At 36.6% G+C, this 24103-nt stretch overlaps 2 protein-coding genes across 2 annotated transcripts in view; one reads left to right on the top strand and one right to left on the bottom strand.

Moving 5' to 3' along the window:
* The first annotated feature begins 112 nt into the window (after window positions 1–112).
* On the top strand, window positions 113–628 carry LOC131952103 (zinc finger protein 575-like). Its single transcript, XM_059314618.1, has one exon. It carries the CDS (start codon window positions 113–115, stop codon window positions 626–628), a length of 516 nt encoding a protein of 171 aa, XP_059170601.1.
* Window positions 629–6164: 5536 nt separating this feature from the next.
* The window catches only part of LOC131952102 (muscle M-line assembly protein unc-89), a 72065-nt gene continuing 54126 nt past the window's right edge, over window positions 6165–24103 (bottom strand). Inside the window, exons 9-20 of the mRNA XM_059314617.1 lie at window positions 22582–23298; window positions 21458–21579; window positions 20272–20546; window positions 18721–18924; window positions 18009–18200; window positions 17665–17835; window positions 17266–17403; window positions 16420–16739; window positions 13367–14251; window positions 12332–12679; window positions 10761–10778; window positions 6165–8971 (exon numbers count right to left, since the gene is read on the bottom strand). Coding sequence (XP_059170600.1) covers window positions 8357–8971; window positions 10761–10778; window positions 12332–12679; window positions 13367–14251; window positions 16420–16739; window positions 17266–17403; window positions 17665–17835; window positions 18009–18200; window positions 18721–18924; window positions 20272–20546; window positions 21458–21579; window positions 22582–23298 — 4005 coding nt within the window. The 3' untranslated portion in view covers window positions 6165–8356. The remainder of the gene's footprint in view (window positions 8972–10760; window positions 10779–12331; window positions 12680–13366; window positions 14252–16419; window positions 16740–17265; window positions 17404–17664; window positions 17836–18008; window positions 18201–18720; window positions 18925–20271; window positions 20547–21457; window positions 21580–22581; window positions 23299–24103) is intronic.

Genomic DNA, 24103 nt, shown 5'->3' with positions numbered 1-24103 from the left:
TGGGGGTCAGGGGGTGGGCTGGGCTATTGATAGATGGGCGGTCATTATTGACATCTACTTCTGGTTCATTCAAGTCTGTTTGTTTGGCGTACAGTTAGTAAAGTAGTAAGTCATGTCCGGTCCATCAGTACAGGCTCAGTCATGTCCGGTCCATCCGGTACAGGCACAGTCATGTCCGGTCACAGGCTCAGTCATGTCCGGTCACAGGCTCAGTCATGTCCGGCTACAGGCTCAGCCATGTCCGGTCACAGGCTCAGTCATGTCCGGTCACAGGCTCAGTCATGTCCGGTCACAGGCTCAGTCATGTCCGGTCACAGGCTCAGTCTTGTCCGGTCACAGGCTCAGTCATGTCCGGTCACAGGCTCAGTCTTGTCCGGTCACAGGCTCAGTCATGTCCGGTCACAGGCTCAGCCATGTCCGGTCACAGGCTCAGTCATGTCCGGTCACAGGCTCAGTCATGTCCGGTCACAGGCTCAGTCATGTCCGGTCACAGGCTCAGTCTTGTCCGGTCACAGGCTCAGTCATGTCCATCAGTACAGGCTCAGTCATGTCCATCAGCACAGGTTCAATGTCCAGTGGAGGGACACACGAGACAATGGGTCAAGCGAGATCAAACGTGTGTCCATAGAGCTCAAATTATATATATGTGGCCATCTAGTTCATCTGTGTGGCCATCTAGTTCACCTGTGTGGCCATCTAGTTCACCTGTGTGGCCATCTAGTTCACCTGTGTGGCCATCTAGTTCACCTGTGTGGCCATCTAGTTCACCTGTGTGGCCATCTAGTTCACCTGTGTGGCCATCTAGTTCACCTGTGTGGCCATCTAGTTCACCTGTGTGGCCATCTAGTTTACGTAATTAAAAAAAAATGGATTAAAAATCATGTCTATATCCCGAGTTGCCATACCCCGTAGGCCTATTGTTATATATGAATATTCGAGAAAGTTTAGGGGAGATCACTCCCGGTTTATTAATTACTTAAACTTTAAAAAATAGAATAGAATCTCGAAAAAAAAAGAAGTGAACGCCAAACAATCTGTGTATAATAGCGCGGAATATTATTAGTAATTGATAAGTTCACATTCGTTTTTTTTTTAGAAATTGCGTAAATTGCTACTTTCGGTTAACGGAAATTACTCAAAATTTGAAAGAATGCAGAGAATTAGAACGTTTACTGACATGTGAAATTTTGGTTATCTATCTAAAACAGTAATCAAGTTATATGCTTTTGGAAAAACAAAAGTAGAATAAGTTTCACTTCCGGTTACCGGAAATCGCTGAAAAGTTGATACAGAACTACAAGTTTGATATAATACTTGTATATGAAATTTCATCAACCTAGCTGTTTTCGTGTTCACAGACATTCACACACAGACACTGGGACAGAATTACAAAGCCCAGTTTTTCCGACTCGATTACGCATAGAACGCTGAAATTTTTGATAAATCTGCATTTATTATTTTTGCTCGATAAAAATAAGTCCCCTATACTCCGTATATGATGAAGTACTGAGGTGTAAAACGATGAAAACTCAAAATTTCATATGATTTTTGTGTACGATTACCATGCTTCCTCTATACTCTGTATACAAGAAAGTAAAAAGTCAACGGAAAAAAAAAAAACGCAGAAAATAAAACAAAACAAAAGTCACAGGAAAAAAGTCACAGGAAAAATTTCGCAAATGTGTATTTTCATGGAATTTGTAATACTTTTATGTATAAAATATTCAGAAAATTTTCCCTGTGTGACTTTTTTCCCGTTCAACGTGTAGACGACATGACAAAGTATCTATAAATAGACTCAATGTTCGATAGTTAGCTCAAGTGGGTAAGAGCTGTTATATGAGAAGAATGACATCATTTTATGCGGAGTACCCGGACAACTTGACCCCATCTAGACCACATATGTTGACTTTCACTCAGAGGCCGCATCAGGTTCTGATCGGCTTTCATTAAGATCAGCGTCATTGACTACTGGTTCTGGAAACTGGAGAGGTCACGTGTTATGTCAGGTCAGGTCAGGGTTTTACGTCAGTTTGGGGGATCATCGAATGTCTAGGGGGTACACTCTAGCAGTGACTCCGGTCTGTCTATTGGTACACTCTAGCAATGACTCCGGACTGTCTATTGGTACACTCTAGCAGTGACCCCGGTCTGTCTATTGGTACACTCTAACAGTGTTTTTTTTTTATAGGCACTGCACCCTAAAAAAAAGCTAGTTCACTTAGACGCTATACACATACGGTACCACACCCCCATGACACAACACCCCCAGGACACTACACCCCTTTGACACTACGCCCCTTTGACACTACGCCCCTTTGACACTACGCCCCTTTGACACTACGCCCCTTTGACACTACGCCCCTTTGACACTACGCCCCTTTGACACTACGCCCCTTTGACACTACACCTTTTTGACACTACACCCCTTTGACACTACGCCCCTTTGACACTACGCCCCTTTGACACTACACCTTTTTGACACTACACCTTTTTGACACTACACCCCTTTGACACTACGCCCCTTTGACACTACGCCCCTTTGACACTACACCTTTTTGACACTACACCCCTTTGACACTACACCCCTAAGACGCAACAGCCATGATGCTACACAAGTAAATCACCCCCTCCCCTCCCCCCCAGCCAAACAGTGAACGATCATTAAAAAGTAAACTGATGAACACTAACGATAAACATAATTAACGAGCCGACAAACTCCTTTGATCAACATGAACAATCAAACAATTTTTACGTTCCAGAGAAAGTTGAGCCAAACGAGTTCTTGTTTTACATTCGTTCTATCGCGAGATCTTAAAATCAAATCGACAGCTCATTCCTGCAGCACTGGCAAGACGTCACCTGACACACAGAACGCTAATTATAGCCACAGATCTTACAGCCCAGCCGGTGAAACCAGCTGTAGAACAATGACGTGACGTCTGGAGATGCCAGCCCCAGGCGACGTGCTGTCCGCAAGTTTGTTTTTATTTGCTTTTGTCTGTTTGTCATAATATATGGCCGCCAGTGACGGGCAGCCAAGGGCCGCCACTTGTTCTTTACTTGCCTCCCCTTTAGAAAATCATAACAAAGCGGAAGATAAGCGCTTTCTTGTGTTTGAAGATGAAAAGTTAAAAGAGCTTCAGACTGCACTCGTTAATTTTTATATGAAACTCGAGTGGGCTTAGAGTGGAGTTGGGTGATACTTCGCTATGCAACACGGCTCTAAGTTAGGTCTGCTCTTTATTACAACTGTTACACTTAATTGTTCAATGTTTTCGTTTATATACAAGAAAATACACGATGGTATATGTAACATCTCACTTTTTTAACAATCCCTAGTAATTTTTTTATCATCATTTTCATCGCCACAAATACAATCATCATTATTATTATCCTCTTCCTCCTCGTTGTCTTCATCATCATCAACATCGTCATCATTCATCTTCAGACTTTCCTGCTGTCGGCGAATTACAAGCAGCTGAAGAATGTATCATGAAGAATGTATCATTAAAAACAATTATAGATCTGGTTATTCCCTCAAGTCTTGCAATATCCTGTTGGTACATCTTATTAAGTTCGTATGCCATGTAGACCCAGTGGCGAATGCAAGTTTTCATATTGTAATATCCATAAACCTGCTTACTCTTGTGCTTTACATAGCCTATTGTTAATAGGATTTTGAAAAGCTTTGAATCTATGGGCAAACAAAAAAAAAAGGCAGACAGAAGAAATGATGGGTAGATACCATCAGACATATTTAACATTGGGACAGGAGTGGGGGAGGGGGACACTTATGGCGCAGGAAGGGACCAAGACAACGACAGATAGGGAGAAGACGGAGTGCATACAAACTGACACTAGTCACTTTACAGCATTGGACAAAATGGCTTTTTAGGTCGAACATTGGGCTAGTAATTTTATTTCTTTAAAATAAAATAATAAAACGTCTGCAAAACAAATGACATTGAAGGCTTCTTGATCGGACATGTAGAAAAGAGCTGAAATTCGGCAAATTGTTATCATCAACCCAGCATCAATTTTCTGACAATTTACACGAATGTTAGCGCAATGGTTAAACTATGACAGACACATCTCGCATGAACTATGTTGATCCCTCACCCCCCCCCCCTTCTAATTTACACGAATGTTAGAGCAATGGTTAAACTATGACAGACACATCTTGCATGAACTATGTTGATTCCCCCCCCCCCCCCCCATCCCAACAATACACTTGAGCAGATATTGTACATCGATGCGATCGACTGGAAAAAAGTGTGATAGCTGAACTACTGCATGCTTTTAAAAACTCAAAAGCATTTTTTAAAAATAAATTCAACCTTTTCAAGTTACAATCATGATATATCATGTATTTAAAGTTATTTACTAACGGCAACACCGTTCAAACGGAATACGAAATTATTTTTTTTCTGTCGTGTGTTTAAAATTATTTACTAACAGCCACAACTTTCAAACGGAATACGAAATTATTTTGCTCTGTTCCTTATCATTCCGTCTTTGTATTAAAAAAACTCTCAAGTCAGCAAATGGATTTGTTAGCTCAGTCGTTAGGACCAGGACTGTGATGGCGACACACATCACTTACATCACTTACATCCTACACGCAACAACAACCATACACACAAATATAGTCAAACGTGTCAGACATGTCGTAAATAAACTCCTTCGTTGACCAACAGATCAACACACACGCCGACCAAAAATAGGCGCATTAATTTCAATTTTATCAGTTTAGTTATTCATCTTTGGATACACAACTGTGTGGGCCTTACCATTGGGGTCCCCAGGTTTCGTGTCGACCCCCTATTATAGAAAATATATACTTTTAACTTTTATGTTGTAACATCTTTGTGAAAACCAACACTGTCTTTATTTTCTCATTGATTATATTAACTCAGCACCCGGTTGTCATGTAATATCCCAACACAATACACCAGAAATAATAAGCTAATTGTTGGATAACGTTTTAATTAGACTCAGCATTCTCTCTTACAGTGCAAGGCCCACAACTCGTCTTGTGTCTGGATGCTTGCCCCTTGTTACTCTCAACCCTTATTTGTTTTCCAGTCATCTTTAGACAGGCTATACAATACATAAGTTAATGTCAGTTTTGTAAGAGTAAGCTAATATGTTTCAACAGCGTGAATTTACATAGTGCTTGCTGTGCCGTTTAAAGTTTGATACGGGAGTGATCTCCCCTGGGCTTTGTGTAGGTGGCGGTCGTATCGGTTACCCCGGGATTTAGCGCGCCAGTTTCTGCAGGCCAAGAAAGTCGTCCGAACGCGGGATAACGATCTGTAATCAGAGTTCAACGCTGTAATGATATGGGGGTCGGGGGACATAGGGGTGGGTGATATGGGGTCGGGCTGAATTAGAACCTTGTTAGTGTGTTACTAAGTTGACTGTCACTATGATTGTATCACAGTGGGGTCTGTCAACGGGGCTCGCATTGTCTGGGCCCCGGTGCCCCCGGGGAGGGGGTGTTACGCCGAAGCAGTAGGGCAGTTGTCGTGTCAGGCGGTGTGGGGGACGTGTCTTGTTTTATCAGGGCATCTGATGTGTCAGGCGCCCCCCACGCCTACTTCTGTATTCCCTAATGGGGCATTTGTTGGATTTGAACCTGTGATTAGTTTTGGACTAAAGAGGCAGTTAGGGGAGAGATGGAGGCTGGTGACAATGGCAACAATGTGGGGACGTTCGGTACAGAAGGGGGGGGGGGTGATGACGGGAAAGTTCGGTACTGGGGGTGGGGGGTCGGTACTGGGAGGGGGTTGGAACTGAGGGTGTTGATGGACGTGACGTGTACGCCACATGGGACATGCTCAAGTTATGGCCCTTGAGTTTAAGGTGCTGTCAAGTTATCTACCCTTGTACCATAAAACAGGTAGTCTCCCCTGTTAGTCCATTGGTTTTCTTTTCTTGACTTCCATTGAGGACGGGTTCGTGGACCACGTGATATTAAAGTGCTAGAGAACATCTTGGATGATACAAATTTGTACCGAAATGAAAATGTATTGGTAACACAATGGCTGGGATTAATTATCTGCCGGCCTAGCTGTTACTTCCTTATGTTAGACAGAACTTTGGTATATTGAGATATATAAATATAAGACAGAGTAAATAAAAGACAACTCAGTATTGGCTAACATCAACACAATTCAAGATGTTTATTCCAATAACTGTACACTTGGACATACAATGGGAATGGTACAAATATCCTATATCAATATATACAAGTGCATAGTGAGTTCATTCAAGTAGAGTCAAACCATTAAATGCCCTGATACACGTCTAAAGATAGATTTTTATTGCAGTTTCAAATGTACAAGTGTATTTTTAAAAACATTTTATTCATACAAAATAATGGGCATAAAAATTGGTTCTTGTAAAAAAATTAATTGTTATAATAGGTTGCTGTTTTGTTTTTACTTAATTTAGGGCATATGCCATGAAAATATGAGTATAAACAATATAGTTTTGTATGTACAAATTGAAAACCTATAAAAAGACAATATTGCAGATGAAGTACAACATAAATAATTTACAGCATGTTTATTTACTGATATTTTGTGATATAAGAAATATTTTGCAATCAAAGATGTTCTACAATGATTAAAATATGAGCTATAATCTAATCTGCTGAGAAATGAATGTGAAAATGTAAGGGAAACAATTTGTATACATAATGTAAGGGAAACAATTTGTATACAGATTTGCTGGTATGATATTTGCAGGAATAAATAACAATAAATATCAACTCAGTATCTTACATCAGGTAGTATGGAAGATGACTTGTGACCAAACTCACACCAAAATGGAGGCTGAGGTGAGTGGAAGAGATTTATTTTGTACTGCTGGACAAGGCCCTTGATAACATTGGATACAACAACAGGTTACAACATGCCAGCAAATAAAATGTACATGGTATACAACGTTAGTACATGTTGTACATGGTATACAACGTTAGTACATGTTGTACATGTTATACATATATCAGATCAGTGAACTCAAGTTAAACTTAATCCTTACTCTAACCTGTTCTCTAGACCAACAGAAATCATTAACACAATTTTTAGATTTGTCCACCATTCATTGTTGAATCCCACCTAAATTTGTTGATTTCTTCGAAGGCCAGAGAAAGAAACCACATTTTACATCAATGGCAACATGGGCCCTATATAGTCTTAAACATTGACAAGCACAGCTATTTCATCAATACAACTATACTTGGCTGACACAAAATGAGTTTGAACAGAATGAATTAGAAATTGAATAAGCAAAATAAGTGATTCTGGAATCATTGGCTAATCAAGAAATATTTATTTTTGTACCTGTGTAAATGAGCTAATTAAGAAATGTTTATTTGTGTACCTGTCTGAATGAGCTAATAAACAATTGGTTTATTTTTGTACCTGTCTTAATAAGCTAATTAAGAAATGTTTAAACCAGTCTCAGTAAAATTGATTACATTTGTTGTTTTTTATATCTTTGTTGACAAAACTCAAATATTGCACTTTTTAATTTACCGGTAGCAGAGATAGTTCACACAAAAGACAGTTTTCACAAAAATTAAGAAATGTATCTTGAAAATATAATGCACAAAAACTTACAAAATTATTGATTAAAATAGTTTACATTTTCTAAATATTTTTGTTAATACCTAAGACAACACCTGAAATTAAAGAAATTACATTTTGGATTGACACACTTTATACCAAAAAACAAAACAAACTTGATTTAATCATGGTGTCAGTGAAACTAAAATGTATATTAAAATGTTATATGGACACATCAAGTTCCAATTTATCACTAATCAGTTTTGTTTCATTAACTGTCAAAGATTGGATAACAGAGGTGTCAACTCCAACAAAATGCAACAGTTTCAGAGAAATCACAACCAAGTTAGTTAAAAAGATTGAAGTAAAAAGATATAAAAATATTTTTGTAAAGCAACAGACATTTTTTTAGTAAACTACACCTGAACAAAGAAAAGATAAAATTAAAAAAAAAAAAAGTTACAATATTTAAAAAAAATTGTAAAATATGTTGCACACAATATTTTTGCTTAGATGCCAATAAATAAAATGCATACAACTAGATGAGTGAAAATAAATGAAATGTTTGGATAAAATCTTCAATAGCCTGACTGGTCCTGGTTTTAAAGCTATCCTCCAAACTAAAACTAAAATCCGGAACAAATTAGCTCTCCTCCAAACTAAAACTGAAATGTGGAACAAATTAAAAATCCATTTTACTGATGAAAGGTTCTGAAGAAATGGATGCTGTATAGTTGAAGCTATTCACAAAAAAGTTTTCTGCAAATAAACTTGCTGTTTTAGTCTTCAACCATTTCTGGGAACTCCTCATCATCCACTGAAGCGCCATCTATCATCTTCCTCTCCCAGAAGGCAGCTCTGGCGGAGATGCAGCCACTTTTGATTCTTGGACCAGACTTTTTGGTGTCAGGTTCCTCAAGTTTGTGGGGTGTCACTTTATGGTGGCGTGGTGGCGGTATGGGTGTTGCCACAGGTGACACCTGCGCAGGTGTTGGTTTGGTTGATGCTGCCTGCGGCAGGGATGTGTCAGGTTTGACCTGCAGGTGATGGCGCTGCATGTAGTTGGGGTCTGTGTCGGGGTAGATGAGCACGGGTTCCTTGTCAGGGTTCACATCCAGGTAGTTGTTGCTGGTGGTGTCTGGTGGATGGTGTGCTGGCGCCAGTGGTTTCAAGCTCACTGAGGTGGTGGATACAGCGGATGCTGGCTGGGTCAGCTGCAGAGTGCTGGATGATGTGCTGGATGACGTGCTGGATGATATGCTGGATGATGACTGTGTAGAGTCAGGTACGTCCAGAAAGTTGGGTGACCCTTCGGAGTTGGGAACTTTTTGATTGGCTGCCCGGAGTTTCTCCAGTTTTTCTTTGGGTACACTGCGAGCTGTTATACTGTGGACCTGAGGTAGATAAATTTGTTTTAAAATACAGACACAATTGTGCTACATAAGTAGTAGTAGGTCCCTAGTTATGTCTAGTAGGTCCCTAGTTACGTCTAGTAGGTACCTAGTTACATCTAGTAGGTCCCTAGTTACATCTAGTAGGTCCCTAGTTATGTCTAGTAGGTCCCTAGTTACGTCTGTTTATTATTGTAAGTCAGGCTACAGGTTAAATGTTTACTGATAAAATTAATTTCCTCTAGTTAATTAGAATTAAAGATTAAAATAATGTGTAATGTTGGACGACATGTAGATCTATTCTCTCTTTTTTAATAGCAGTATGACAGTTCAACTTCTTTTAAAAATTAAATTTGTGCTAATTAGTAATCAGCTGTGAACAAAAGTAGTAATGTTAAATTTGGACAAATCTAATATCAAAGTACTACATTACAAGATTTGAAAATCTCTTGTAAAGGAAAAAAAGTCATATTTTTCAAATATACAATAGTAAATCTTATATTTAAAAAAAAAATAATGAAAATAATAAATAATGTTTTATAATTTTTTAATTAACTTAGAACTATTTAAGGTTATAATGTCAAGAAGTAATGTTCACTTGTTAAAATTAAAATTATACTTCTACATTATTTTTCAAATTCATTCCAGGAGAGAAAGAATTGTCCAACAATCCAAAGTGTAGTTATACAATAAAATTGTTGGTCAATACATGACAGACAGTACAACAATGTTAAAACAGATGCAGTTTTACTTACCAAATGAGGATAAAGTTTAGAGTCACAACACATTTTTATTTAATTGTTATATCAAGGTAATTAATTAGGTTAATTAGTGCAAAATACAACATCAAGAAACAAAAGCTTTCACTTTAAAGAACGCCAGTATCATTGTGTGCATTGGTTGTTATTGTAGTGCTAATGAAAGCAAGTTTGATCCGTCTTCTCAGAGTAATTTAGCTGATGAACTAATTACACCACTTTTAGCTGATGGACTACTTACACAACTTTTAGCTGATGGACTACTTACACAACTTTTAGCTGATGGACTACTTACACAACTTTTAGCTGATGGACTACATACACAACTTTTAGCTGATGCGCTAATTGCACAACTTTTAGCTGATGGACTACTTACACAGCTTTTAGCTGATGGACTACTTACATAACTTTTAGCTGATGGACTACTTACACAACTTTTAGCTGATGGACTACTTACATAACTTTTAGCTGATGGACTACTTACACAACTTTTAGCTGATGGACTACTTACACAACTTTTAGCTGATGGACTACTTACACAACTTTTAGCTGATGGACTACTTACACAACTTTTAGCTGATGGACTACTTACACAACTTTTAGCTGATGGACTACATACACAACTTTTAGCTGATGCGCTAATTGCACAACTTTTAGCTGATGGACTACTTACACAGCTTTTAGCTGATGGACTAATTACACAACTTTTAGCTAATGGACTAATTGCACAACTTTCAGCTGATTTACAACTTACACAACTCTTACCAATGGACTAATTACACAACTTTTAGTAATGGACAAATTAAGAAGACTTTTAACAATGAACTAATTGCTAAACTTTTAGTAATGGATTAATTACACCATTGTAAACTGTTGGACTACATGTATGACTAATTATTTAGGTTAAACAATAGTGAAGATTTGTTACACCTACTTAAACTGTAACAAAAATGTACATCAGCTAAATACTCTGGCTGACAAGATCTTTGTTTTCTAACCTACAACTGCATGGCTGAGCGAGAGAATTTACTTACATTGCCTGCTGCGTCTTTCTGAAACCATTTCATTTCCAAACAAAATCAAATCAATAATTGGGTGAAAAGTGAAAAAAGAGAAAATTGCTAAATAAAACAAATCAATCTACAGGTGTAAAATAATTATTCCTAAAAAAAAAACAAAGAAAAAAAAAAAAACGAAGCAAACTAAAAAAAATAAGAAGTAAATATAAAAAAAAAGAACTGTGGAAAAACTTTGCCACCAAATTTAAAAGAAAGTGTGAATAAATGAACTCACTTCTAATAAATAAAATCCATAATCAGTTGAAGAATAGTTAAAAAATCAATTAAAAATGTATCTGCACTTGTATGTACTTGTAATGAAATGCTTAGTACATATTATGTATGATTCGCTTTTTAATTATTTCATTTATTTTGTATTTATAGTTGTTTAATTTGTTTTGTATTGAAATATTAAATTTAAAGTGTTGTCCAAAAGAAAGTTTGAATGACCCATGTGTTCAGAACCTCAGGTTAGTGTTAGTCTAGCAACTAGCAAGCCTGTAACAACTCACCATCCATTGTTTCTAGAACTTTCTTGCACGACCAGTTAAAACTACCTTCTGAGGTAAGTCAATTTTAGAAAATCAAAATGTATTCTCGATTTTAAGAAAATCAAAATGTATTCTCCAATTTTAGAAAATCATAATGTATTCTCCAATTTTAGAAAATGAAAATGTTTCTTCAATTTTAGAAAATCAAAATGTATTCTCCAATTTTAGAAAATCAAAATGTTTCTCCAATTTTAGAAAATCAAAATGTTTCTCCAATTTTAGAAAATCAAAATGTATTCTCCAATTTTAGAAAATCAAAATGTTTCTCCAATTTTAGATATTCAAAAAGAATTTTTCAAGTTTTGGACCATCTAAAAATTTATAAATTTTAGAAAATCAACATGTATTTTGTTCTTTATAACTTTTTAAAAAAGAAGTGAACTTTTAAAGATTTAAGTTATTAATATTAAATTGTTCAGTGAAATAAATGTGTAAATACATGGTTTGTATCTTTAATGTGTGTAGTATTTATAAAAACTTTCAAAATCGTGCTAAAATGAATACAAATAAAGTAATTGCATTGAAAAAAAATGTACAACTTTTATACTAAAATAATTTTTTTTGACTAAGGTAAAAATAAACTTTGGTGAACAAGAAGCAAACTGTAGAACATAATCTGCAACTTAAATGGACGTAATTAGAAAACTTAATTAGAAAAGGACTTGATTATTTAGGTTGCCCAAACCACAAGCTATCTGTCTTCTTCTAAACTACAGAATATATGATTATACCAATCTTTACCAGAACTACAAATGTCCCTAACAACTACGGGATATATGTCCTCATTACCACCAACTATGGGATATATGTCTTTATTAACCAACCAACAAATCTAAATCCCCTAAAATCTAATTATTTTTGTCTAATGAATGCATGAAATCAAATTAATGAAAAGCTCTGGGATGAGGCTGACGACAAACACCATGTGACCATGTCTAGATTATATTGCATGTGGGTATGAGAAAAACTACGGTAACGCTCGTAGTTTAGACCTACCCTTTTAAAGGATCCGTCACCCAGGTCGTCATCTTTGATGTTGGAGAACATGGCTCGCAGCTTGTTGACTGAGGGCAGCTCTATGGAGCCGTCAGTGTTGAACTCTGTACGGCTCTCTGGCACCTCGTCTTCACTGGTGTGGCCCACCATGTGGACAGGAGCCGGGCGCTCCAGCTTGGAGCTGACGGACACGCCCGAGTCTATGGACTGCCTGGGTGATGACTGGCTGGAGTGGCTGCCCTTAGATGAACGCAAGGAGTTTGTGGGGCTCATGGATTGGTCGTCTTTAGACGAGCGCAAGGAGTTTGTGGGGCTCAGGTCCATGTCCCTGACTTCTATGGCAGGGGTCTGGTGATACAGTCATGGCATGAAATGGTGGGGTTGGGTGGGTTTTATGTGTGGTTGGGTGGGTTTTATGTGTGGTTGGGTGGGTTTTATGTGTGGGTGGGTGGGTTTTATGTGTGGTGGGTTTTGTGTGGTTGGGTGGGTTTTGTGTGGTTGGGTGGGTTTTATGTGTGGGTGGGTGGGTTTTATGTGTGGTGGGTTTTGTGTGGTTGGGTGGGTTTTGTGTGGTTGGGTGGGTTTTATGTGTGGGTGGGTGGGTTTTATGTGTGGTGGGTTTTGTGTGGTTGGGTGGGTTTTGTGTGGTTGGGTGGGTTTTATGTGTGGGTGGGTGGGTTTTATGTGTGGGTGGGTGGGTTTTATGTGTGGTTGGGTGGGTTTTATGTGTGGTTGGGGTGGGTTTTATGTGTGGGTGGGTGGGTTTTATGTGTGGGTGCGTGGGTTTTATGTGTGGTTGGGTGGGTTTATGTGTGGGTGGGTGGGTTTTATGTGTGGTTGGGTGGGTTTTGGCTTAGTAAAAATGAATATTCTGCCTTTACGACTTCCAAAAGAAAATTATTTCATTAAGTTTTATTTATTACTTACTTTGAATTATATAAACAGGAACACAAATTCTTTAAAATTTTGATCAAGGAAATAAATCTCATTAACGTCAAGGAAATTAAACTAATATAAAAACTGGCTTAATATTACCTGGCCTAGGGCACCTTGTTTGTTGCCTATCTCAATGTTACTTTTGTTGACGATATCCGCTGATGGGGAAAATGGATCTAAAGTTACCGACCATTTTTTTCTCTCAACAGGAACCGGAACTTCAAAGTCTCTGGCGTATTGCCCCGGTGTAGGTCTAGCAGGCCGTAGTTGGTCTAGAGATAAATCTCTATCTTCATAACCACGGTAGTGCTCACTGTCTGCAAGAGTTGGAGAGGTAGCTTGGAGTGACGTCCCTTCAGTCAATGAATTATTTTTGTATTTGTCATTTTGATTGATATCAAGAGGGGATATGTTTCTGTTGACGGCAATGTTTTTACTTTCATGGCTGTTGGACAGTTTGGTTAGGCTGACAGGTTCAGTTTTTGCTGTCTGTGACGGCCCTGTTTTCTTTGAATCAGGTTTAGAGTGGCTGCCCCTGTTTGGGAGAGTGAGTTCAAACGTTGATTTGACCGGCGCTGGCTTGTAGGTTTCTTGGCCGGAGAAATTAAACTCATCCAGTTGGTCTGGCAGGCTCAAGTCTGCTAGTTCTAGTTCTGGGTTAGATGCAAAGGTCAAAGGTGACGCAAAGGTCAAAGGTGACGTGTGTTTGGTGGCACTGGTGGTGGTGGACAAGTTGTCCATAGCAGACGTCGTGTCAGCATCTGATGTCACCTCAACACCAGATGTCATATCAACATCAGAAGCTGTGTCCACAGCAGATGTCAGATCTGCACCTAATGAGATGTCAGCGCCAGACGCCATGTCAGCACCAGACTTCCTGTCCACAGCAGACGCATCCTGTTCTTGCTGTATGATCTCCTCTGCTGTCTGTAGAATCTCTAGAGCTGCTGATGACATCAGCCTCTTGTTTTCTGGCGCCTCGGTCTGCAAACAGACAATATCAAATTTTATACGGCTCAAATATCCTGCATTTTAAAATAATAAAAGAAACACAAAATAAAAATTATAATATCTAAATGTATCAATAGTTAAACTACAAAATTTTTAAATTCTTTAAAACAAGTAGTAGGTAGATTTTTAAACTATGAAAATATGCTACATGAAACAAAAGACATAGTTATAAAATATTTTCAACAAACTAAAGTAAAGTTGAAAAAAATAATTAAAGTAGCTACTACATAGAAGAGACTACAATGTAGCATTTGATAAGGGCTTAAGAAATATTTTTTTATATAGAAATAACTTTTGACATTAGATAAAAATTGTCTATTTTTAACTGCACATAAAATTTATTATTAGAAAGAAGAGCTAAGCTTTGCTCATTTATACCCTGAACACAGATAAGTTTGAAGAGAGAGAAAATATAAAGAAGTTGGGAGTGGAATAAAGTTTAGCATTACAGATAAGCTTCAGGCATGGTGGCATAAATATTATGGAAATAATTCATGATACAATCAGAAATTTATGAAACGGTAGATGAAGTTATAAAGTTTGTGATGAGTTATGTATTATATTATATATATACATTGTTTCACTGTCATTGGAATATACTGTTTTAATAATATTATTAAATAGTATTATGTTTGTCAGTATGTTTATGAAAGTGTAGAAATAAGATACAATTTGCATAAATATTCAACCAGTACATTATTGAATGTAAACTAAGTTTAAAATAAAACAACTTTTTTTCTAGTTTTTGTTATGATTTTCTTCTAAACTTAATTTAAAAAAAAAATTCTAATCAAATTTTTTTTGTAATGACTTTTGTCTAAACTTAATAAAAATAATAATTGTTCACTGAATTTCCTCTACACACATTATACTACAAAATAATTAATTAAAAAAAAAAGAAGTATAAAAACATGGCAGATAATGGTAAACACTACAGAAGGGAGATAACTAAGGAAACAAGGGTATACCAGTTATCTAAAATGGTACATGCTGTTTTAGAAAGTTTTATCTTAGTAATAACAGAAACAAAATGTTGGAATGTACAAATTTAGAGATAAATATACAGATAGGATAGCAAGTATTTAAAGTTGATAATTTGAATAATTGCAAGTGTTATACAGAAATGTGTTTCTGTAGAGGTTTGATAAGCTTTGTTAGATGTCATGCTGAGAGATGGGAACTACCTACCACACCACTGAAATCTGGCCACATGATATGGGAGAGTTCAAAGAAATCTTTGCCAAACATAGACAAGTAAGGGAGGTAAGTCTCTAGAGAGTTGAGCTTCTTCTCTACAGTCTCCAGAGTGTGTGTCATTGCATGGAACTGTTAGCGACATGACAAGTGGCAAGACATGACACATGGCAAGACATGACAATGATATTACATGACAAATGCCATGACATGACAGCTGGCATGACACCAAACCATAAATTGACAAATGACAAGACACCAAACAGGACAATTGTGTTGGGTTATAAAAAAAAGGGGAAACATTCAATTTGTTTACTACATTAAAAGAAGGGCTGACACTGTTAGTTGTTGCTACAACTACTTTGTTAAGTCACATTATTTCAGCTGTAGTGATTTAGAGATCATCTAAAAGTTGAGTGCCACAGCAAAAATTAAAGTTTTTAGGAAAAATTACAGAAAAAATAACACATAAAAACAAAACAACTTTAAAACTTGTTTTGTTTGTTAAATGTTCTTCTTTTCTGTAACTATAATTGTTCAGAAGTTTGAAACTTCTAAACAATGATATTTTAGACAGCTAGCTTAGCTGCACTGCAACCAAATAGCTGCTGCTAGCTTAGCTGCACTACAACCAAATAGCTGCTGCTAGCTTAGCTGCACTGCAACCAAATAGCTGCTGCTAGCTTAGCTGCACTGCAACCAAATAGCTGCTGCTAGCTTAGCTGCCACACTGTATCTGGCTGGCTCAGGGTTGTGCTTAGAAATTAATTACATAAAGAAAGGCAACAGAAATTAAATTTAATACAAGCTTTGATACACTACAATAAGTGTACAGTAAGTCAACTATAATAAGAAACCTCCAAATAAAAATCCTGAAAGAATCTTGATTAAAAAAAAACAGAAGCTCAAAGAAAAGTTGAAACAATTCCATAATCAGCAGAACCTACCCTTTGATCATCCTTCACCATTTTTATCTTCTCCTGCTCAACTTTTTGCTGCGTGGCTGCGACTTTTCTGTCCAGGTTTCTGATGTGGTTGTCTCTAAGGTGGTTGTCTCTAAGGTGGTTGTCTCTAAGGTGGTTGTCTCTAAGGTGGTTGTCTCTAAGGTGGTTGTCTCTCTGTGGCACAGGTCTGGTTGTCAGGGGAGACAGACGTGCGCTGGGTGAGTGAGTACCGTTAGGTTTATAAAGTGAGGTGCGGTCAGAATCGGAGTCAGACGCTCCAGAGGTTGTGACTGATGAGTGGCGCTGTCGTCTGATTGGTTGATCTAAGCCAGGGAAATCAGGACATTGGTTAGATGGGTTTACAGCTTGGGCAGCATAGGCGTTAAACACAGAATTATTTTACATGAGGAGTATGTTAATTTGTTTATTAGCAAAAAACATAGAACTTTATGTAGCAGTTAAATTTAAGTACACAAAACGCAAAATCACCAAAAATGTAATAAAAATTATCAAACAATTGATACAAAACATAACCAACATATAAAACCATGTAATTAAATATGACAAAAAACTTGCCCTTAACTTAGCACCAACTTTAACAAACTATTATACTAATTTCTTTTTCACAATCATGGCACCAAATACAACAATTATGACAAAAACTTGTGCATAAAATACAACATATAAATATAACAAAACTTGTCACAAACTTTGCACCAAAGATAAAAAAAAGTTTATGCTTGACATAACCTTGGCATCAAATATAACAAAGAAAATTGATAGAACAAAAATCTATGATAAAAACTTGTGACAAACTTGTCACACTGCCGGCACCGAGCCAGGCCTCACCTGACTGGGGTTCCACGATGACCTGAGCGGACATCTTGACCTCCCCTGCCACATTACGTGCTGACACCGTGTACTCCGCATCATCATCCATGCTGGCGTAGTCAATTGTTAAAATATAGTCGCGGTTGCCAAATTTCTCTGGAGCAAGAAAATTTTGTTTCATTAAATATAAAATTAACTGTTGTTGTTTTGGGGAACATCTCATAAATTTAATTTTTTAACTATTAATAAACTGGATTGTACAATTGATAAAACTAAGTAGAGGGAAAAAAAATGAAACATTGAAGTTAATAAAAGTAAACAATTAAATATCAAAGGAATGAAGAAAAAATTGTGAGTGCTATTGTAAAAAAATTATGAAGAGCTTGTTAAATGTGATATATTTAAAGTCAATATTACCTATCCGGCAAGCTTTTGAGTTTTTCAGGAGAGCATTATCTTTATACCAGCTGATCCGGGGTGGTGGATAACCTTTGACCTTGACCCTAAATTTAACACTTTGACCTTCTGTTACCTCCACATCTTTTAATCCTTTTATAAACTCTGGTTTTTTCAGCTCCTGCTTGTTGTCTGTAGATGATGTACAAGAAATGTTTTTTTGTTGACTTGTACAAAATTTGTACAATTGTACATTAAATTGTTTTTTTTTTACATTTCAATGCTGAAAGAAAACTAAATCTTAATACAAGGTATATTATATGAAATTATTCATCAAGAAAAAAAACAAAGTCTTTGACCCTGACCTTTAACTGTGACCACAAGGTACTGAATAGCCTTGTCTACTTCATTGATGGCCATACACATGTACTGCCCAGCCATGCTCTTGCTGATGTTGTAGAGTGTGATGCTGTGTCTGTCCCCTGTGGTGGACATCTCCACATCTTCAGACTCTTCCAGTTCCTCCATTTCATCCCCCTCTCTGTACCAGAACACATCTGAGGAAGAAAACCATCAAACAATTTCATCTCAATGATGCACACTCATGATGAAGAACAACAATGAACAACATTTGAATATTTTTTCCCCTTTGAAATGAAGATCTTAGAAAGAATTACAGATATTTTAAAATATTTAACTATAAAGTAATATTTAATTTTGCAATTACTGTAGGCCTAGGTATCAATATGCACTAGCAATTGATCCAACTGACTCACCAATGGTAGATTGACCTCCCCTAACCCACCAATAAGAGGATGACCTTCCCTGACTCACAAATGGAAGAGTGACCTCCCCTAACCTACCCAACATTGTGAGTGACCTCCCCTAACCCACTCACCATTTGGACAGTAGCCTCCCCTGACTCACCATTTGGACAGTAGCCTCCCCTGACTCACCATTTGGACAGTAGCCTCCCCTGACTCACCATTTGGAGAGTAGCCTCCCCTGACTCACCAATTGGAGGGTGACCTCCCCCTGACTCACAAATGGGAGGGTGACCTCCTCTAACCCACTTACCAATAGGAGAAGTCCCTCCAACTCTACAAGAAAACTTCACTGGTTCTCCCTCCTGAACCACAACACTTTCTGGTGGAACTAAGAACTTGGGGTCGTCATCTTTGGCAGCATCCAGGTTTTCAAGTAATTTGATTTCCTGCTTGGTAGGCTCGACTATAGGGCCAGATATGTGGCTCATGTCCTCTCCATAGTCCTCATTGTAGTCTACAAATTATAGAAAGTTCATTTTCAAGTAGAATTGTAGTGTACAAATTACACGAAGATTGTAAATAAAATTGTGGTCTATAAATTATATCAAATTCAATTTTAAATTAAATGAGTAGAAGAACTATTTTGAGCAGCCTTCTTTTACTTATGGATCTAAAGAAAAACCTGTTTTCTTTTTTGAGTACATTCTAAAAAAAAAAAAATACATTTTCTACTTTTTAGTAACTATGAATTTAAAAATAAAATAGTAGGTCGATATTTAAGTTTTAAAGAAAACAAATTAGTGCCATATTTATGCTCTGCATTTAGTTTATTCTTAATTAATGATCTTGACTGTAAACACAACTAATAATATTTGCTATGATAGCCAATCAGTAACTCTAAATGAAAATTATCTGCCCTTATTATCGTCTATGGTTAGGTACCAGGTTTGAAAACATTTGTAAATATGCCTAGCTGACTGATAACTACTGAGTTTATTACAATCAGATAATTGGAGTGGTTTCATCATTACTTGCATCTAAAAGTACCTAAAGAATTCCTATCATTACTTGCATCTAAAAGTACCTAAAGAATTCCTATCTTTAAGTGCATCTAAAAGTACCTTAAGAATTCCTATCATTACTTGCATCTAAAAGTACCTTAAGAATTCCTATCATTACTTGCATCTAAAAGTACCTAAAGAATTCCTATCATTACTTGCATCTAAAAGTACCTAAAGAATTCCTATCATTACTTGCATCTAAAAGTACCTAAAGAATTCCTATCATTACTTGCATCTAAAAGTACCTAAAGAATTCCTATCATTACTTGCATCTAAAAGTACCTAAAGAATTCCTATCTTTACTTGCATCTAAAAGTACCTAAAGAATTCCTATCTTTACTTGCATCTAAAAGTACCTAAAGAATTCCTATCTTTACTTGCATCTAAAAGTACCTAAAGAATTCCTATCTTTACTTGCATCTAAAAGTACCTAAAGAATTCCTATCTTTACTTGCATCTAAAAGTACCTAAAGAATTCCTATCTTTACTTGCATCTAAAAGTACCTAAAGAATTCCTATCTTTACTTGCATCTAAAAGTACCTAAAGAATTCCTATCTTTACTTGTATCTAAAAGTACCTAAAGAATTCCTATCTTTACTTGCATCTAAAAGTACCTAAAGAATTCCTATCTTTACTTGCATCTAAAAGTACCTAAAGAATTCCTATCTTTACTTGTATCTAAAAGTACCTAAAGAATTCCTATCTTTACTTGCATCTAAAAGTACCTAAAGAATTCCTATCTTTACTTGTATCTAAAAGTACCTAAAGAATTCCTATCTTTACTTGCATCTAAAAGTACCTAAAGAATTCCTATCATATAACCCCAGTGGTTTCCGCCTGGCAGATCTGGCATCGTAGTCTGTATCATCACTGTGGTAGGAGGAGTTCCTGTACTTGTGGGCTGGGGGGTTGCGCTGGGCTGAGGTTTTGTGGGGTGGGGGGTTGCGCTGGGCTGAGATTCTGGCCAACTCCTTTGAGGTGTTGGCGTAGAAAGTGTTTTCATCTTCATCATCTGACCCGTCTGTTGGACTTAGCAGATCGTGGTCAGTGAAATCACTCAACTGGTCAATGTCTCTGTAACACAAATAGCTTTTATTATGGGCTATGGGTCAGTGAAATCACTCAACTGGTCAATGTCTCTGTAACACAAATATCTTTTATTATGGGCTATGGGTCAGTGAAATCACTCAGTTGGTCAATGTCTCTGTAACACAAATAGCTTTTATTATGGGCTATGGACTGAGCAGATAGTGGTCAGTGAAATCACTCAACTGGTCAATGTCTCTGTAACACAAATAGCTTTTATTATGGGCTATGGGTCAGTGAAATCACTCAACTGGTCAATGTCTCTGTAACACAAATATCTTTTATTATGGGCTATGGGTCAGTGAAATCACTCAGTTGGTCAATGTCTCTGTAACACAAATATCTTTTATTATGGGCTATGGGTCAGTGAAATCACTCAACTGGTCAATGTCTCTGTAACACAAATATCTTTTATTATGGGCTATGGGTCAGTGAAATCACTCAACTGGTCAATGTCTCTGTAACACAAATATCTTTTATTAGGGGCTACAGCAAACTTAGTGATGTCCCTTGATGCTGTCTACACTTAGAGATGGCACTTTTTATAATACACAGAAGGCATGATCAGATGGTAGAGCTCATGGCTGTTTTAACTGCAGGTCTGCAGCTCTAACACATGTTAGGGAAAATAAGATGGCTGGGCATAGTGCTGACTACACTATCCTTCTGTATAGTGAGGTCATTGAAACAGATAAGCTCTACCACATTTTCCCCATGTATCTTGTGCACGATCAGGAAAAGATGATTTATAATACACTTAATAAATCATATGAATAAATAAATCTAATAAGACAGTAAATTTAACATCAACAGTGCCAATGTTAAAAATGTTGAATATTTGAATCAACTTTTCAATTGAGACCACTCAAACCTAATACAAACAGTTAATAGCCACAAACCTGTTCCCTATCTTTGGTGTATAGCCAGCAAGAGGTGGGGGTACCATCATGTAGCGCGGGCCATCTGTGTCTGAGCTCAACTTTTTGTGGACAACTTTTTGTGATGGGAGACCACTCTTGTCCTGTTGATAATTTAGTGACTCAAGTTTAGAACAACTATTTGGTAAATTTATTTACATGAACTTTTTGAGGAAAAGATATGAAGTGTGATCAAGCAATTCACCATTTTAAAATAAATTTTCATTTTACTCAGAAGAGAATCATACAAGTAACTTTGTCTAGAAACAGTTTATGACAGTAAGAGATATTAGTTTAACACAGTTTTCTCTATTATTTTTATTTGTACAATTACAAATTATCAGTTTTGCTACAATCTATGTATTCATCCTCGCTTAGGATAGTCATTACTTTTTTATCCTCTCTTAAGGAGTCTTCCATAAATGACATCACGCTTTTTTTGACAATTTTCACCCCCCACCTCACAGACACACATCGTCACAAAAAGCCAGACCCTATCCCCCTAAAATGACTTCACACCTCAGCCTACAACCCCCCTCTAGATTGCAGTTGAATTTTTTCGTAAACTACAATGTTTCCAAAATCTTGTCTGAACTCCGTCAACATAGAGTATTTTAATCAATTCGTATTACAATTTATTAAAACAGTTTCTAAAACACTTCTTATCCTCCCTTAAGATATTAATTTGTTATATCTCACCATAAATATCCAGTTGGCTCTCAACTTCCTTCATTACTTTACTATATTAATTTGTTATATCACACCATAAATATCCAGTTGGCTCTCAACTTCTTTCATTACTTTTCTATATTAATTTGTTATATCTCATTATAAATATCCAGTTGGCTCTCAAATTCTTTCATTACTTTTCTATATTAATTTGTTATATCTCATTATAAATATCCAGTTGGCTCTCAAATTCTTTCATTACTTTTCTATATTAATTTGTTATATCTCACCATAAATATCCAGTTGGCTCTCAACTTCATTCATTACTCACCATAAATAACCAGTTGGCTCTCAACTTCCTTCATTACTCACCATAAATATCTAGTTGACTCTCAAATTCTTTCATTACTTTTATATATTAATTTGTTATATCTCACCATAAATATCCAGTTGGCTCTCAACTTCCTCTCCTCATCCTCCAACTCCTCCTCTGTCTCCTCGGGAATAATTGCTAAATTCATGGAGAGTAGGTCAGGGTCAAGTTCATTGGATGTAAAGTCTATGTTGTCAAACTGTGAGAAGTCTGGCAGCGAGACGCCAGAGTTGTGGATCCTGTCAAAGAGGGAAGTCCTGGCATGGAAGTTCTCCCTCTCCTCATCCCTGTCAATGACAGACTTTGACAGCGGCTCCTCCAGCACCTCACACAGCCGCGAGTCATCAAACTCTCTGGCCTCAAGTTTGGGCCGCGAACTCTGAGTTTTCTTCACAAATTCTTTTAATTCTTCAAAGTCTTTCTCAACATCATTTTCACTAATTACAGGGTAATCGTTATCCACATAATCTTCACTTAATCCATTGTGAATAATCCCGTTGTTATTCTCTGAATTATTTTTCACATTTTTTGTGTCTTTAACATCCTCATCACTAGAATGATCAGGGATAAGCTCAGATTTCTTGGTGAAATATTCTTTACTGTCAGTGACTGTTTGGAGATGTGTGGTGTGAGTTTGTCTGTCTGTAGGTTCCTGTGTTACATCACTCTCTGGTTTCAGCCGCTGTTTAAAGTTGTGCTCTGTTGTCTTCTGGTGTAGGAGCTGATCTTGTTTGGATGAGTTTAAAACTTTGCTTACTTCTTTCCTGTGGTTTTCCAATAACTGAAAGAATTTGAAAAACAATAACAGTTTTAAGAAAAGATAATACTATATTTATATTTGAACAATAATCCTATAAACTTAGAAAGCAACAAATAATAATCTATTTAGAAAAATATGATGAAATCCTAATATATAAAGGACCATGTGTGCATTTCTCTCTCTGTCTGCAAAATATTTTCTGAGGCTATGAGATCAGTACCTTCAGCGATGTATGGAGAACATAATGATACAGATTTTTGTTGAAAATAATATGTTGGATGTATTAAAGTATAAATTAAAATTTATTTAAAGAAGGAAAATGAAAATAAAAGCATATTCAAATGTAGATACACATTTTTTATTATGCCACAAGAAAAGTGTTTATGGTTGTGACAAGAACCCAAAAACAATGACATCACATGTCGAATGTTGTAAATGATTAACAATTCTAAAGATGCCATCTTCAATAAGATTTACTTCCCACATTTTCCAATTTTAGAATATGAAGAAATGAACTATTTCATTCAAATTTGATTTAGATCTATAGATCTACTTATGCTACGAAGTTCATACAATTTTTCTCGACCTAAAATAATAATAATTAGTTTAAAGAACAACAAAATACAATTGAATAGCCAGGTTTTAAACAGAGTAATTTAAGTCTCGTAATCAGTGTGGGCAATTTAATATTGTGCTGTGGTGACTAATAATGTATAAAGGTATTAGAAGCCTATGTTATTTTTAATGTGTAGGATTTTTAGCTATTTAGTTATTTCTTTGCTTTGTCACTAATAGTGTTCAACGTGAAGTAAACACATTGATTTTT

This window comes from Physella acuta, unplaced genomic scaffold (assembly GCF_028476545.2).
Source record: "Physella acuta isolate Inbredline_101_S28 unplaced genomic scaffold, ASM2847654v3 ptg000852l, whole genome shotgun sequence".
NCBI classification, from domain to species: Eukaryota; Metazoa; Mollusca; class Gastropoda; family Physidae; genus Physella; species Physella acuta.
The sequence above is the reverse complement of the archived record's forward strand: the minus strand, read 5'-3'. Positions and strand labels throughout refer to the sequence as shown.